We start from the raw sequence: 17,365 nt of genomic DNA, 5'->3' as shown, positions 1-17,365 counted from the left end.
GTTTTATTTTAGAACCACCGCAGGTATCATAAATACTTCCTCAGAATGAGATGTTGCAAAAGAATACTTTCAATTAGCAATAGATTTTGAATGTCGTAATATGCAACACAAGTTAAACACAATTATAACATTGAGCTCAACTGGAGTTTTTAAGCAAATGCAATAAAATTACTTTATGTAGGTTTTTATTACTCAGAGCTGGATCTTGGATTCAGTCCTGGTGCATTTCCTGTAAACAGTTGAAAGAAATTGTTTTTGTTACACAGGCGATTTTTAAGGAATATTGAAAACCAGGCAATATATTCCCATGGAGGAAAATTGGGTTAACAGTAAATCACGGTTATAATTACTTTTCAGGTTCAGTGCTGGGCTCAAAGACACAGCACTGGGATCTCTCCTGATAATAGGTGAGTTATTTTGTTTTCGTTAATCGGCTGATTTTTAGTGAATATATTAAAGTTGCAAAACTCGACACTTAGAAGAAATTCTGAGTGAAACCCAGCCAATGTTACCCTATGAAGAAATCAAGTTATCAGTCTTTGGGTAAGTACTCGGCTGGCAGAGTTAACGTTCTGGGGTAGCCCAGGGGTCTCCCAGGGTCAGGTAAGTACAGTTGTTACACGCTCAGCGGCACAGGGGCAGCCGGGTGCAGAGTGAGTAGGCCCAATGTTATCCTATGGAGGATAGGGGGCCTTTGGTTGATGGCTGCTAGGAGGCAGACCACGCGGCTGTGGGAGCTGAGCTCCTGGTCACTTACACAGGTCAAGTGGGGAGTAGAGTAGGATAGATGCTGCACTTCCAGTGGGGTGTTTTGGCTCATAACTTAGAATTAACGATTATATGCTTTAGCAATAACATATGCCTTACATTATCTTTTAGTCTGTGCACTGTGGCTGTTACTTTCTCTTCAATATACGTGTAGGTGAGTTTATTTTCAGTGAAAGGCTGGGTGCCATTCACATGGTCGTTTTGGTCACTAGTCACGGATTGACAGGTTTTGATTTTATCACATTTGTGTTTGTTTTACCACAATGGGCTGTTATAATTGTCGGCATTACAGTTCACATATGGTGCTTTTGTGCTGTCCATTCTGCGTGATTTGAATCACTTGGCGTCATGAACAGCAATGTAGTATAGGCACAGAAATACATTGATTTTTTCAACTCGTTTTCGTTTTGATGGGACCGGTTAAATGGCCTGATAATCATTGAATTTGACCTTGTCTGCATTGATAATAATGATATGGATGTGAATTCGTAGAAACATCATATTGTATTATTTGCAGTATCTCCCCTGACTAAGGTGTTCGCAGCGAAATGCATTGTGAAGTGTAAACTCGACATCTTGAACCAACAAGAAATGAAAGAAGAAAAAATAAAAGAAAGAATAAACAAGAAAAATGATGATCATTATTTGATTGTTACCTTTTTGTTATTTTTGTAATCACTAATTTCTTGTGGACCTGTGTTTACTGTTAAAAATCTTGGGTTATGAATTTTGTGTTCAATTGAGGACATTGACAAGAAGGATCAATGAAAGGATAGTTATGCATTTTGAGCAATAGAGATTGAATGTATTACTTTTTGAAACTTACATAGCACCTTATTAGGCATGTGAAAAGTGTGTCCCTATGATCAAGCAGGTTCTGTTTGAATTTCATAGTATTGTTCACACCTGGCGGGGGATAGTTAGGTTTATATGGACTGCACCATTGAAAAATGTTGTTAAAAATCTTTTTGATCAAAAAATTATTTAGATTTTGATTCAGAATTGAATAAGGTGTGCAGGTTATCAACACTATTATAGACACAGGGATGTGTGCCATGTTGACTCTCTGTTTTGTTCTGCACCAAGACACTCAGTCTGCAAAGCCTGTGTGGTTGTGTCAGGGTGCAGGGCCTCTAAGGGTGGCACAATAAGTGTTGCAGCCCTTAGGGGTCATTTCAGGTCGCTGTGCCCTGGGTACCTTCGTACCATTTACCAGGGGCTGGCCTGTGTCCAGAGATACCAATTGGGTTAGTTTTTGGGGAAAGAATACAAGCCCTGGGAACCTGATTGGCAGGGACCCAGGGCACACCAAGGAAAAGTGCATCAGTTATCAGGCAAAAAGTGGGGGTACTGCAACAGAAACCCACTTTCCTACAATAAATACTTGACTTCTGTAGTTGTTTGAGAGCCTGAATTCCTCTAGCATCTTGCTTTGGAGGAATTTGTCAGTCAACACAATTTTGGGTCTTGTGAGGTGAAGGAGGGTACTATATCAATGACAATACAGTATAATTTTAAATAATATCTGTTCTAGATCGAGAGCAGTTGCACACAAATTCAGGTGTGCAATTTTGTTTCCTGAAAGATGGTTAAAGTGGTTCTCTTTGTGAGCTTAATGGAACATTAGGGACGGGAGAGTTATTTGAGGGCACGTGGGCAGGCGTTATTTCGAGTATGAATAAGGAGTAATCTATGTCCAGGTTACATTTTTCAGTGTCGGAATTGACTATAAGTATGGATGTGTACATTTTTGCAAAATTGCATACATTTTTAAGGCAAGTGCATGAAATTACTTAGATTGTCATATAATTTTCTTCAAAGTATCCCACTCGAAAATGCGATCACAAGAGCATTCATTAAAAAGAAATGTGAGAAACTGGAAAGGCGAACGATTTGGGGAGAAAATGTTTGCAGCAAGACAGACTGTCTTGCCGTAAACATTTTCTCCCCAAATCATTCCCCTTTCCAGTTCACACTGAATAATTGTGTGAAATGGCAGCCATGCGAAATTTACAGAATCTCACATAAGTTCCGTGCATCATAAAAATGTTGGTGGGGACTAAAAAAAAAGATCCACTGTATGGATATATGAATGGGGGAATTGATTCCGTAAATAAACTCAAAAGATCTGAGGCTCTCAAATAAAACCATAGCTTACGTGTTATTTTGAATGCATGCGTGTAGGTATGTGATGCTTTCATGACACTAACATAGCTGAAAGGCAGCAAAGCACTGTACAGGGACCAAGGCAAAGACATAGTAATTGTGTGATTGGAGTGGTAGCTACTGCTGCAGTGGACCGCCACTGCATCATAAAGCAGTATTCTTTAAAGATGTGTGTCTTCGGCACAAGGAGGCAATATGGCTGCCTTGAGGTTGTGCTGAGCAGTCGCATCAAGCCACTCTCCCTCACACAGACACGTTGATGGAGTATTGAGAAGGATGCTGTGCTGCCCCTGATGGCCTTAACACTTTGGATTCAGACAAGATTATCAGATTGGAAGCCTGTGAATAATCGACTACCGGTCAGCCAAGGATTAAACTGGCTTAAAGGAAGACTAAATAGCTGGGTAGCCGCTATCAGATCCTGGGAAAAACACAACGCGGCCAAGATGCCCCCCCTGCCCTCCCTGCCTCCTCGATCCGCGAGGCAAGAGAAGACAAAAGTGCAAATGGACCCGAGTACGGCAAGATCAGCCGCGAGTAATAACGGAGGAAGCAAGGCTGACAGTGATCTTGTTGGGCCCCCACAGTGTGCTCCAGGAGCGATCCGAAAGACCGTAACCCCCGCAGCTAAAGAGAAAAAGCCAGAGAATCGAGCAAATGAGAAAGCACGGAGGGAGCAAGCCAGCCCTACCAAGGATCAAAGCGGCTCCGCTGTCAGACAGAAGCAGGGGAAAGTGACTGAAAAGGTAACAAACAAAGATACGGGGTTAAGGCAGCCTACCTTGGTCGAGGTTTTCACGCCGAGACACACTGCACCAACGGATGGAAAGCTGAATCAGAGTGGAAACGTCCTCGTGGACGTGCAGGGCGCAGAAGCTATGGTTGCTAGGCAACACTCTGTCTCGGATCATGGCTCTGGAAGCGGCGCGCCTGTGAGCAAAGAGGCTGAATCAGAAGGCTCAGAACACGGTGAGAAGGGCCCGGCCACTGGGGGGGCAAACTCCATAGTTTCAGGCACGGGGACGGTGAATAACAGCACAGGGAACGCAGGCATGTTGGAGGCCCTCTTGCTGGTTGAGGCTGAGCTCAAATCGCCACAGCAGACCAGAGGCACCTGGGGGAGTAATGCTATGCTTGAAAAGAGAGACAATGGTGTTTACGGTGAAGGAGAATGCTTCTTTTCACCTTTTGAGGATACAGATACAACTCGTACTAGCGACCTTAGCTCAGAGGAGGTGTCAATGTCAGGCTCTAGCTCTTCAGATAAACAAAGCACACAGAAGAAAAGATGGCCCCGTTTAAAGAGACATGGTTCAGGCTCGGGTTCGGGCTCGGCGCCCCCAAAGACCTTGGGTGTAAACTGGCATGGGATTATTCTGCTACCTTGCAGTCGCATCAGGAAGTCAATAATTCCTTGGATGTTTCTGGGAAAGCGCCCCCCAAGAATGCCCCCTCCAGGCTTCCTTCGACCTACTACTCAACACACTCAAACAGATGCAGGGGGAGGCAAGAACAGAAAGTCGCCGGGCAAGGCAAGCCACAAAAACAATTCACAACACTCTGAAAAAAGTTAATAAGCTGTACGATGAAATGGCTGTTAGAGTCACCTAGGTAGAAGAGAGAACAGGGAAACTGGAGGAGGATATGAGTGCCTGGCAGGGCTTTAAAGAAACACAGGAAAAGCTAACGGAGGACCTGGAGTGGAAAATCGAAGACGTTGAAAATCGCCAGAGTCGCAATAACATTCGTCTTTTGGGTGTGGAAGAAGGGTCAGAGGGTCAGGACATAATGAGCTTTTTGGTGAAATTACTAAGGGGTGCTTTCCCTGATTCTGAGTGGCAGTGGGAGAAGGAGGTCCAACGCGCCCATAGATTTCCCTTTACGCAAAAGAAAGAGCGAGGGGCACGGGGTTGCGGGCCGGCGGGTCTGCCTAGGGCAATACTCATAAACGTAGGGAATTACCTCCTTAGACAAGAAATAATGGACAAGGCAAGACCAGATAGTAAACGAACATTTGAGGGCATTACCTTTTTTGCCAGGCCCGACTTCTGCCACGTTACGGTGGAAAGAAGGTGGAGGCTCAGGCAACTAATAAGGCCATTTCAATCTATCGGTTCAGAGGCTTACCTCCTATTTCCAGCTAGGCTGAAGGTAGTTACTAGGGGGAAGGTGAGGGTGTTTCTATCCGAGATTAAAGCGCAGCAATTCTTGGAGGAGCTCAAATCTCAGAAGGGGGGTTAAGTAGCTTAGTATGAATTAAATACTAGGAAATCTGAAGAATGACAGAGTACAACAGTTCTGGGTAAGGGCTCTTCTCATAGAGGGGTGGGTTTATGGACTTAGCGGAAGAATAGGGGCACATAGCACAAAGAGGGGGGAAAGCCTAGGGGAGCACAGCGTAGTAGGATGTGGAGGGAGGGCGGTGCGACTTACACAATCCAAAGCAGCCACACATAGGTAATTTTTGACCTATTTGCCAGTAGAGGGGAGGGAGGGGGGTGGGGCAGATCGGGGAGGGGGGACAAGGGGGGTAACACTGCGGTGCTAGGGGCGGAGGCGGAAAATTGCTTTTTAAATTGTATCTACTTTGGATACTACAAAAGGACAAAGTTTAAAACAGTGGGAACCGCCATTAAAGTCTGGAATGCTTTTCTAAAAAGATCTCGCCTCGGGAGGTTCAATTGGTATACCAGACTGTATAAAAACAAGTCCTTTCCAGGAGCAGTCTTTGCAGATATGGTAATGGCAGGATGGGCAGAGAAGGGGATTCATCAGGTTGGCGACGTGATGGATACGGAGGGACTCGTGCAGTTTTCAGACTTGGTGAATAAATTCGGAATAGACAGGAGGGACTTCTTTAAATACTTGCAAGTGAGAAGCTTCTTAAACACTAAACGGGGAGGACCGGCGGGCTTTGCCAAAATCGATATACTGGAGAAAATTAGGCTAGGGGGGGAATGTACTATCCGTAGTTTCTATGCAAGTCTCTTAGAAGGAAAAGTTGATGATAGAGAGAAATATAGTAAGAAATGGGCAGAGAAACTAAATGGAGAAGAAGGCTGGTTTGAGGAGTCCTTGGACTTGGGGCGTACAGTTCTTTGCTCTGCCCCCCTACAATCACAACATTATGAAACCTTATATTCATTGTATTTTACTCCAGCAAGAATAGCAAAATGGGGTGGTACTACAGGTACATTATGTCCTCGATGTAATTCAGCAGAGGCAGATATGATACATACCTTTGCTACCTGCCCTCAATTGCACACTCTAATTAGGGATATAGAGAAGTTCCTAGATCAAGCCCTAGATATTCAAGTAACGCTTAACCCTACGAGAATTTTATTAGGGATAGGACCAGAGGCAAATGAGCCCCAGAGAGAATTTATGTTTATCGCAATGGCAGTATACAGATTAAGTATAGCCAGGGCTTGGCTGGACAAAACCCCCCCAGCAATGCAAGTATGGTTGGCTAATCTTCTGGCGACATACAACTTGGAAAAGCCCATATATGCACGAAAAGGTAGGAAAAGGAGGCAGCTAGGCCTAAGAATATGGGAGCCCATTTGCAGATGGAAACAGCGTCTGGAGATTAACGTCTCTTCCGGATATGTGGGTCCCACGTCTTAGGGGTATCTCCTTTATTATATTGGTTATTTTTCTTTTCTCTTATAAGCTTATGTTTGTCTCTAACCAGGAGGCGGCGCCATAACTAAACAAAGCTGGTGTAATGATTTGTAATGAAATGTAATTGCAAACAAAAGATACTGTTTATTAACTGTGGAGAAAGTAGGATAGTTAATGTGTTATGATGTGTAATCTGGGCAACTTGGAAAAATAAAATATATATAAAAAAATTACAAAAAAGTGTGTGTCTTCAGTTGTTCTACTGAATATCAATGCTAAGGATATTGAGATACAAGAATATTGTAGACAAAATATCTAAGACCAGAATATCGCAAGGTAAGTGTGTGTATATTTACTATTCCTAACCCCGAAAATCTGTATATTGTCATGGTACATACATTTGGAGTTAGGAATTGAAAATATATACTTACCTTTTGATATTTTAGATTCGATGGGCCTCATTTACGAAAAGTGACGCATCGCTGCGTGAAAACAGCGATGCGTCACTTTTCATTGCGCCCTCCTTGTGACACCAATGATGCGTCATATTTACAGTATGGAGTTACAGATACCTCAGTATTTTTGACGTATCTGTATGGCGCAAAAGTGAGCATTGCTGGGGTGTCTCACAAAAGTGACAAAACTCCAGCAATGTGTCCTTTCACATGGGGCAAGCCCCATGTGAAAGGGCCTGCGTCAGTCTTACGCCTGCTGTGAGGCAGGCGTAAGAAATTGGCGCATTTGCGTCCTAGAAGTGGCGCAGTGAAATCTTATAGATTTCACTGCGTCACTTCTATGACCTTTTCTTGCGCCAGAATGCCCCCCTGCATACATTATACCTGGCGCAGGTATAATGTAGCGCAGAGTTTCACAAAGTGATGCATCTATCTAGATGCGCCACTTTGTAAATATGGTGCAACAATGCACATTTTTTACGCTGCCGGTGCGTCACAAAAAGTGACGCACCGGCGGCGTAAAAGTGACGCACGGCCTCATAAATGAGGCCCGGTATTTTTATATACCTCGATATTCTAGCTTCGATATGCAGGGGGCCTACTATGTCTTAATCTCCTTCCTTACTGGGAGAAGGGTTGGGGCAATCGTCGTAGAAACGGTTTGGTTGTTCCATATCCTGGGCACACGGATGGAGAAGGTCTCTTGTCTTGTATTTTTTCTTTTTGGTACTTCTGTATCTGGCCCTAAAAGCCCCTTGAGTGCCTGTGCTAGACCAGCACGCCTTTGGCACACACTCATTGAGCCACGGAATCACTTGGGGCTGTCTGGTAGAGAATGGGCAACCGCTATCAGCTGCAGGAGAGATCGTTTAATATTTAGGGAATGGGGTGCCTAGCCCTGGTGTGCACGTCATGAAGTCCATGTGCAAGCACACCTGTCAAAAATACTGGCATGCACGTGGGTTGCTTAAGACGAATCACTGAACATTTATACTCCTGTCAGAAGTGCATTACATTGGAAATAACACATTTCATTAAATTAATAGGGAATATTTGTGCTTCACTTTAATAGATTTTAAATGAGCAACACAATTTAACACTATTTTCCTTAGGTATTGTAATTTTTTGTTTGAATTGTACTACTTACGCGGATTTCCCGAGCACCAACCACCTCCATGGATATAAATCACTGCTCTCCTTCTTGTATTCGATGGCTTTTTTGGAACATATAACCAAACCGGAACTTTATTAAATGTTTCCTCAGTCACTGTAACATTTTCATCTGACTTTGGTTGAGCCTTTCCATAGGACATGAGGATAGCCATAATGTCCACGTAATGTGATATCCCAGTCATCTCAAAAAAGTCAACCTAGGGGTAAAATAATTGTAATCTTGAAGTAGATCATTATTATGCAACAAAGACAATAACGTGAATTGTAATAGGGAAACATATCTGCGTTACAAGATTTCTGGTGTTGTTTTAGGATGTTCCCAATAAAATAACAATGTTACTATTCGATACATGGCATTTTAGATGGTTACAATTATTCACATACAAATCTGCCTGCAATAGGTATACCTCAGCCTCTGTGTTTGTTTATTGATTGATTTTATTCCAAAACAGTGGGTCTTAACCTTTTGACTTCTGCGACTTCACTGAATCCTCCCTGGAATTCAGGGACCCCACAGAGTCATTACTGGAAGTGAGAACTGCCCTAACCAATTTCTACTATTTGATTGGGCATATATACAAGTAAATTCCGGCATGTGGTGTTATGTCAAATTTGGAAACACTGCTCCCCGCCATTTTCAAAACAAAGGGATGCACTGTAATCACAAAATATAGTGCCACCCATGTGTTTCCCCTAGCATTGGAATTAAAAAGGCTGCCTAGTGCCAGCTATGGTGCCTGCACTGCAGAGGCGATTGTATATGTGAGTATTTATATGCAGAAAGGGACACCTTCCTGCACAGGAACAATCAATGATGACAATTTGGTCTTTCTATGAGTGCTGCAGAAAACAGCACATGTAGAAACAGCAAAAAACAAGAAGAAATTAATAATTTCTCCTCGTACTGTAATTTCTCCTCATATCGCCATTCAAAGACCAGGTATAATGTGGCCTTAGTTTTTGGCGCTACCCCAGCTTTGTAAACCTGGGGTAGCGTCAAAAAGCAATGGCTGAGGAACGCCCACACCAACGCGCATTGCACACCCCTTTCACGCTTAAGTGGTGTGTGAAAAGCGGGCATATTTATAAGGCGGCGTTAAGCCACAAAAAGTGCTTTGCTAAAAGTGATGTTCTGGTGGCAATGTCCCCTTGTAAATATGCCCCTCGGTTTGTTGTACTTACACTGCTTCCATCAAACTAATGATATTAACTTCATTTTTAGCTTCCAATTTCAAATTCTTTTACATTTAATGTTGCTTCTCTATTTATGCATAGTGTATTAACCGCCTAATATATAATTTTCAACATAGTCACAGACCCTTTGAGTAGGCGTCGTGGAACCCTGGGAGGCGTCGTGGACCACCAGTTAAGAACTGCTGTTATAAAATATTTTACAGGTGTTAATATATAAAAAAGGAGCTTGGTGTTTAAATGAACACTATAACATCAGTGTACTTTAATATTCATCTTTATGTTTCTCTTACATGTCCACAAATACACAAAACAAAGATTTCCTTTTTCATTAACTTTGCTTAGGTTTTCTTGCTGTGCAGCACAAAATGTGCATCATATAGACCTCAATGATGGCGTGTGTCTTGAACACCTTCAGTCAGAGATGTGCATGGTTTCCCACAGAGATGTATGCTAGTAGAAGGGGTTATACTGGGGGAAACCTTTGGCAGAGAAGCTCAGCACTGAGGCACATCATGAGTTGGCTGTTGTTGACTCAACTGCATTTACAAGGTGCAGAAACAACGACTCAAGTTTACTTGCCCTAAAATCCAGCAGATAAAATCACCTTGCAGGCCATTCATAATCCCTGCACCCCACCTGATCCTCAGGAAAGACACAGAGCAAGTAATGCCTCACCCCACTAGACACGGTTATCCCCATCCCTCCTCCTCCCTCCTCTCCCACCACCTTATACCAGACGCCCCGTTCAGAACAGGTGATACATTTGTGCATTAAGCCCCGTGGAAAAGGGATGTATGATTAATACAACCGGATCTGTACAGTTATTCTCCATGTGGTCGTGTTTAGCTTGTAATAGAGGCAAATGTGTGCAGAAATACTGGCTAGAAATTGTAATCCCAGCCACCCAGAAACTCTGCACATATTTTCTCCTAAATCCTATTCGCGGCCTAAATTGGAATCACATTTTTGGATGGATTAAAACAGACAGTAGGGGAAATATGCCATCCTTTTGGTGATGGGTAAACATCTTGAGCGCCCCCCAACGAATAACATAGACACCACATGAAACACATACTTCCATGTATCCAGCTGCAGCAGAAATATTGCCCAGTGCTACATACACCATCCAGTGGTGGCTGCTATGGAGCAGTAGTGGTGGGGAGGGTAGGGGGTTAAAATAAAGAAAAAGAAAATTTCACTTACCTGCCACCCGCTGCCTCTCCTACGTCTTTTTTGGTCGACGCAGGAAGCACAGAGGCTCCCAGACACCCCTAAGCCAATCTTGATGCTGCTGTCATCAGCACAACAACAGCGTTGTGATTGGTCTGAGCGGCCTGGTTCAGTGCTCCGAATAGGTAGTGGGAACCTGTGCATGTTCTTTACCTGGCTATCAAATACAGCTGGTTGAGAACATGCTAAGTGCGCTTGTCTGTTTTGCCAGCCCAAGACGGCCAGGAAAACCAACATGCGCACTTAGAAAGTGCCCTCCAATCCTCCCTCTGCTCTGTGGGCAGCCGGCCCGCACCTAAAAGAAACACAACAGAGACAGTGCTGAAAAATATAATGATAATAACATGGTGTTATTATCATTTTATGTTTCCTGTGGGGGGACACTCCTCTGCCTTAGCAAAGGAGCCACAGCTGACATCATCACGCATTAAAAATGGCTTTGACAAAAACTGCATTTTCCTTTCTGGAGCTGAGATATTGGTCCTGGAGGGCAAATCACCCCCACCTGAATGTTTAAAGCTTACTGAGCAAAAGTAGAGTAAAAAAGTACAGTATAGGAAAGCTCTACATGTGTACTATAAATGTAATCATTTCAGGGCAGAATTTATCCAGCAATGAATTATTACTCACTGACAGTAATGCAATTAATATTGAAAGCAATACACTAACAGCTGATTGTAACTTTATCACTATAAGTGAAATGGTGGGATGTAGTTTATTGTAATGCAGATATTGCATCATCTAGAATAATTGGTCTTTCCAGTCAGTCAATATAATTGTATGAAAGTGGAATATTATGTGGTATGGTTAGGTAACCTTACCATGCAATATTATCACAATGCTTCAAAGATGATCTCTGGATTCAAAACAATGAATCCTTAGCGTAGTCCTGGTAGTATGCCAAAGAGCAGTCAGACATTACTGGAGGGACATGTAGTAAGCCTTTTAAAGTACCATTATGGTTCATAAGTAATTGAGATGAATTAATAGAAATCTGACACCAATTACAAAAATAGAGCCTATTTTTATATAAATACACACATCAAAATGAACCTTTTATCATACATAGAACCAGAGTTATGAATTTTCAAAGCAATGGAAAACAAGTGCATTAAATACAGCTGTCATTTAACATTGCATTCAATGGCAAAAACTACTAGTGACAATCGGTCATTTACAGGTTGATTTGCTTTCCCCCTTCACAGGGTAGCGAAGGTGAGGATCCCAGGACCAGGCCAGAACAGTCAGTTCAATTTTACCTGGCCCTTGGAGCCCAGGTGCAGTGGTTGTCCTGGCTGTCAGTGTTCTTAAATGGGACCCGAGGTAAAGTTGCTTTTCCCACAGAGGAAGTGCTGGCAAAAAGGGGATACAAAATGACAATAGAGTTGTTGCTGGCATCGGTTGCAGGTATTGTGGACTGCCCTTTCAAAGTAGCAGTGAGGTAAGTAGTCAGTTGCCGGACTGGGGAACAACAAGCCTTGGTAGCGGTAAAAGTTACTTAACCCCTTTGGTGCTAAGGCAATTTCTGCTTTTACTCTAATTTCCATTGAAATTACATGGTCAGCTTGGATGCAGTGCATGACGAGCTGACCTTGTCATGAGCATGGAAGTGGTTAAAGGATCTTCTATTTCTGGAGGTCCAGGGGAGTGCTATAGTGACTTGAAATTTGGTGAAAGACAGACTGCAACTCCCACACTGCACTACACCATTTAACTTTGGGCCATCCCTCCTAGGGCCCGATGGCCAGAGATTCTTTGGTTCTGAGTGTCGCTGGTCCCACCTATCCAGGGAAGTCTGAGGGCGTATCTGGCTTCTGCAGGGCTTACTCTGCCAGGGCGTGCCAGGTATTGGCCAAGGACAGAAGTCATTCACACAGTTCCAAGCAGTCTTGCCACAGGTTCAGGGTATCCTTCCCTCTGTTTGTTGAAGCCTTGTCAGTGACAACAGTCTTCCATTAGGTATCCCTTTATCATGTAGTACACGCAGCTGAGCACTGGTACTTTGTACCCACCGCCGGCTGACCTATATCAGTATAGATTATGAAAGCCCACTGTTCTAAAAGCAAAATGTCACAACATGGGGTATTCCTGTTCATACTGGTGATATTCCTGTGTTCTCAAATTAAGGTAAAAAATATAATCGATATCTGTAGCTGTCAAGGAAGTGGACCAGTGACTCCATCTAGGATGCCAGGCTTTCGCTTTCGCTTTCGGAATGCTGGCCTTGGTGACAGACTCCAAGGCCAGAACAGGAGACACCACAATTATACATCTCCATTGTGCCAATGGACGTTTCTTCAATACAGCCATTTGAACTGCAGTCCAAAGAAGAAGGTGTTACAGGGATTATACTTAGTCTCCATTTTAGTTTTTCTTTTTAACTTATCATCTTTTTAAGATGGTGGGTTGAACATGTTTTCACTAATACAATAAAATGCCAAGCATGCATGCTTTTTGGGTAGAGATTGGTTATTCTGTAGTCTGCGCTGTTAGTTCCCGGGATACACATAAGAGACCACACGGTCCTTGCTTTATTATGTGCTCGTAGGAGATGACTCTTTTTCCCCAGACTTAGTAAAGATGGTATTCTGCATCACTAAGCAGAATGCAATAAGACTGGTGTTTCATTATTTTAACAGCGTCTGTTTTGAATTCGGTGAAAGGCATTTCACACCGGAGTTATCATGGAAGCTGCTGAGAGCTGTGACAGAGATGCAGCTCCGCAGGCCCTGACATTCATCCTAATAAGCAAGATAGCTGCGCAAGAGGAGATGTGTGCAGGCTTGCACACTGAGAGGGAGTGCTTTCCTTGATGCATTGAGGCTGGCCTTCCGAGACATTATACCAAGGTATGGGGTTAGATCATTCCAACTGAGTCTGGTAGAAGGGTGTTCCTATAATGCTCTCTCTAGAGCAGGGGTATTAGTGATAAATAGGAGTAATATTTGAAACAATTAACAAGGTTGAATTGTTAGTGTTTTTAGCCATGCTAGTAATGCTTGTAACAATGATGTGTCTCATCTGTCTAATAATTGCTGTTTATGTTTTACTTTCAAGGATTAGATCTTTTCAATAGACATTTGAAAATGTGTCTCTGCCTTTTATAACACCTAGGCCATGCAAAAGTGACAAACGAAAGAGTTAGATCCAGTTCCACAAATTCCTTCGGAATAGGAGTGGTCATGTTTGAGAATGCCAACAGCGTCTGTAGCTGTGGAGGTTTAGGTGTTGAGATGCTGTACTGTGAGCTCGCCAAACCAACATTTACTGGCGATATAAAGAAGCCTGAGTCTCTTTATTTTATAGCTTTGTTTATCTAATGCAAAGTTCTACTGAATTTTTCGGAACCGTATAACAAGTGTCAGCATCCACCAGTATCATTGGTGCTTTGTGTGTGGGCACAGGACCCTGCTCCACACCTGTGCAATAACCTCCCAGGGAGAATAACAATGATTTAGAAGCAATACTCTGCTTCTTTAATCCTTTTATTAAGGTGAGGTAAAGTAATTGATGTGTTTTGAAAATTAATGAATAGTAATATTATCGTATACTATATAATAAATAGTAATATTAAATAATCTAAAAAATACACAATAGATGATTAATTAAAAGAAATGAAATGTTAAATGTTTTAATAATATATCATTTTAAATGTAATGTACTCAAAATATAAAAATACTTTTCCTGGATAAAGTAACATACATTATCCTAACTCCAACCCAAAATATTTAAAATATAAACAAATAAAAAATTATTCAAACACACTATTATAATCACATTCCTGTAAAACGTAGGGAAAAGTATACATGTACTAATCAAACTACATGTTAGCAAACTTTAAAATTAAAGAAAGTTGATATGCTTGGGTGGATTAGATTCACTATTCTAACTCCAGTCTAACAAACACTGGGGGAAAGGATATATCAGGCAGGGCCAGGTGAATTATTTGAAGCATAGTCTAACAAACTGTGGAAAAAGTGCAGACATTGGTGGTAGGAACAGAATAAATATTCCTATTTCACTCTATAAAAAGCTGGAAAGAGTGCATACATGGAGGGGCCAGATTTTCAATTCTAATTCCAGACTAACAAACATTGATGAAAGTGCATACTTTGGAGGTATCATATTTATGCTCCTAACTACAGTCTAAGAAATATTGGAAGAAGTGCTTAAATTGAAGAAAAAAATCTATTCCATGTTCTTCCAATGAAACAATGGGTGCAGTGCACACATTTTGGAGGGGGTAGATTTCATGTTTTACCTCCAGTTAAACAAACATTGCGGAAAGTTCAAACATTGGGAGGAGGTGGAACAGATTTAATATTCTAACTAAGGTCTAACAAACAAAGTGGCACTTTCATACTCAGGGGTCAGCTTTACTATTCTATGCCCACTCTACTAACCTCAAGGAAATTCATACATTGGGATACTCAGATACAAGACGGCCAAATTATATAAATGAGCATAAACATTATTGCATGTATTTAAATCAAAAATACAAAACCTTAAATATACTAAACATTTTTAAAAATCAAAAAAATATTTTACAAAATCAACAAATATGTAAGAAATGCACAGGTATTAAATAAAATGTACAATAAACAGTATCTCAAAGATTGCAAATATAAAGTGAATGTAATAAAATCTGTTATGATAAAAATATGTTCATTTTTTTTTGATTATGAGTAAACTGTATTTGTGAACATACTAACCCTGCATTCCACCAATACACTTTCAATGGAAAAAACCAAAAAATAAACATATAAAGAACAAAACATGCAGAAAATAGCAAACCTTATCAAATATAAAGAATGTAACATACTATACAGGGAGTGATAGCTAATAAATACTGTGAAACATCATGCTGGCCATAAATAATATATAAAATATTATAGTATCAATCAATTACAATTAAATATAAAATGGTATCCCAAAAAAAGAATCGAATCAATAATGCATTAATAAATTATTATCAATATGCAATTATTTTTTATTTAAGTACTACATACCCAATAAATGCCTCATTCCAAAGCTAAAATGTATTCAGTAATTCACACTTTAATAAAAGTGCAAACTAATACATAATAATTCGAAAAATGACACACTAATAATTACATACTGAAAGTGAGACAATATCCATTAAAATTCCTAATAAAACCCCAAAAATATTCAATTAAAATCAACTAACATTTCATTTCTAAAAAAGCACAAACATGCAATAAATCCTACAATTTAAAATATAAATTATACATTGCTATAATAATATTTACACATATTTTTCATTAATTTGGGCGATATTTTGTGGTCACAATATTTTGATCACACAGTATTATGTTCACGTACTATTTTTTTTCAGTCACTATTTAGGTAGAACCACATGTGCAAACGGTGCCAGAAAGCAGTTTTAAAAAACATATTTGTGAATACTCACAGCGCTTTAAGTGTACCTGCATGAGTGTGTACGGCTTAGTGCGTTATTTCAACTATGATTGACCTGTATTTGCCGAATCGAATATTCAATGAATCTATTTATAATCATTCATTTAAATGAGTAAAATGAACTGCGCCATGGAAACGGAGTAAAGTCACACGAGGATTTTTTATGTAACAGTTCACAAAAAGCTCCATAATTGCCACTTTAGTTACTACTACGAAAATTATCGAAAGTATATTTTTAGATTCGGTAAAAATCATGCCAACAAACAGTCCCCTTTCAAATGTCCACTTGCCTGTCATTGAAAACACGTTCCATTTAGATGACTTTGCAAGGTCTATATATATTACGGTTAAAGTTAACTAGCAAGGTCTCAAAAATGCGATTGGGCACTTACCAAATGCACCATTGTTCTTATAGTCGAATCTATAAACATTATTTTCCATCTCTCCTCGACGTTCTCTGGAAGAGGTATATAAAAATAATATCCCACAAGAACAGACGCAACTGCAAAATAAAACAATTTCGATGGCATTTTAGATTCTTCACTCGGTTCAGTTCAGCTCTTTTCACGGCTCCTAACTCGAGTCGTTTCACACGAGTTTAAAGGTTATATTATGCTGAAACTTGTACACGCCTTCCCTTTGAGATTTCCAACTTGCGCAGAGTTTGCCAAACCACAAACTGGCCAAGTTAACCATTGAATGTTTCTATTGAAGAGTGTGTTTCATGAGCACACAGCCAACCCACGCCTATAACTTTATTGGGGCATGATAAAACCTGGCACAGTGTACTGTAAGGTAAAATATTAATGTTAGTAGTAGTAAACAGTGTGAAGCATTAGGAAATATGCTCAAGTATTATGTAGCCATGTAATCAGAAAAAATCATGACTTTCTAAAATGTTTCTCTGCACATCACTAATCTACTCATAAACACTAGTTGGTGAAGGCAATAGGGCTGGCCATTTTATAAGTGAGTGTTCTCTACTGATTAGGGAGTGTGCATGTATGGGTACACTGATGCATGAGTGGGTAAATGTAAGAATCTTTCAACAAATGGATGCATGATTGAACGCATAAATGAATGTTCTTGGATGAATAACGAGTTTGTGGAAGCGGTTATGTAAATGGATGATTAGTTTAATATAAAGTAAAGTTATGTAAGTATACTTGTAAAGCACACTGTTACTCCATCTCGGAGTGTCCTGGCGCTGTATACCGCTGGGGAACCCGTCCTGGCTTTTCCTGTGAGATGGTCCCTCCTGGGCACCTCCAAGGTGAAATCAGGCATCCCTGGCGCTGATGGGGCCATTGTGGAGA

General features: G+C 41.0%; 1 protein-coding gene across 1 annotated transcript in view; it reads right to left on the bottom strand.

Annotated features, from left to right (window-relative positions):
- LOC144792490 (arylacetamide deacetylase-like) overlaps window positions 1–16,756 on the bottom strand; it is a 162,582-nt gene extending 145,826 nt beyond the window's left edge. Inside the window, exons 1-2 of the mRNA XM_078667537.1 lie at window positions 16,442–16,756; window positions 8,161–8,383 (exon numbers count right to left, since the gene is read on the bottom strand). Of these exons, the coding sequence (XP_078523663.1) occupies window positions 8,161–8,383; window positions 16,442–16,579 (361 nt within the window). The 5' untranslated portion in view covers window positions 16,580–16,756. The remainder of the gene's footprint in view (window positions 1–8,160; window positions 8,384–16,441) is intronic.
- Between the last annotated feature and the right edge of the window lie 609 nt (window positions 16,757–17,365).

The sequence above is a fragment of the Lissotriton helveticus genome, chromosome 11, assembly GCF_964261635.1.
Source record: "Lissotriton helveticus chromosome 11, aLisHel1.1, whole genome shotgun sequence".
In the NCBI taxonomy this organism is placed as follows: domain Eukaryota; kingdom Metazoa; phylum Chordata; class Amphibia; order Caudata; family Salamandridae; genus Lissotriton; species Lissotriton helveticus.
The sequence above is the reverse complement of the archived record's forward strand: the minus strand, read 5'-3'. Positions and strand labels throughout refer to the sequence as shown.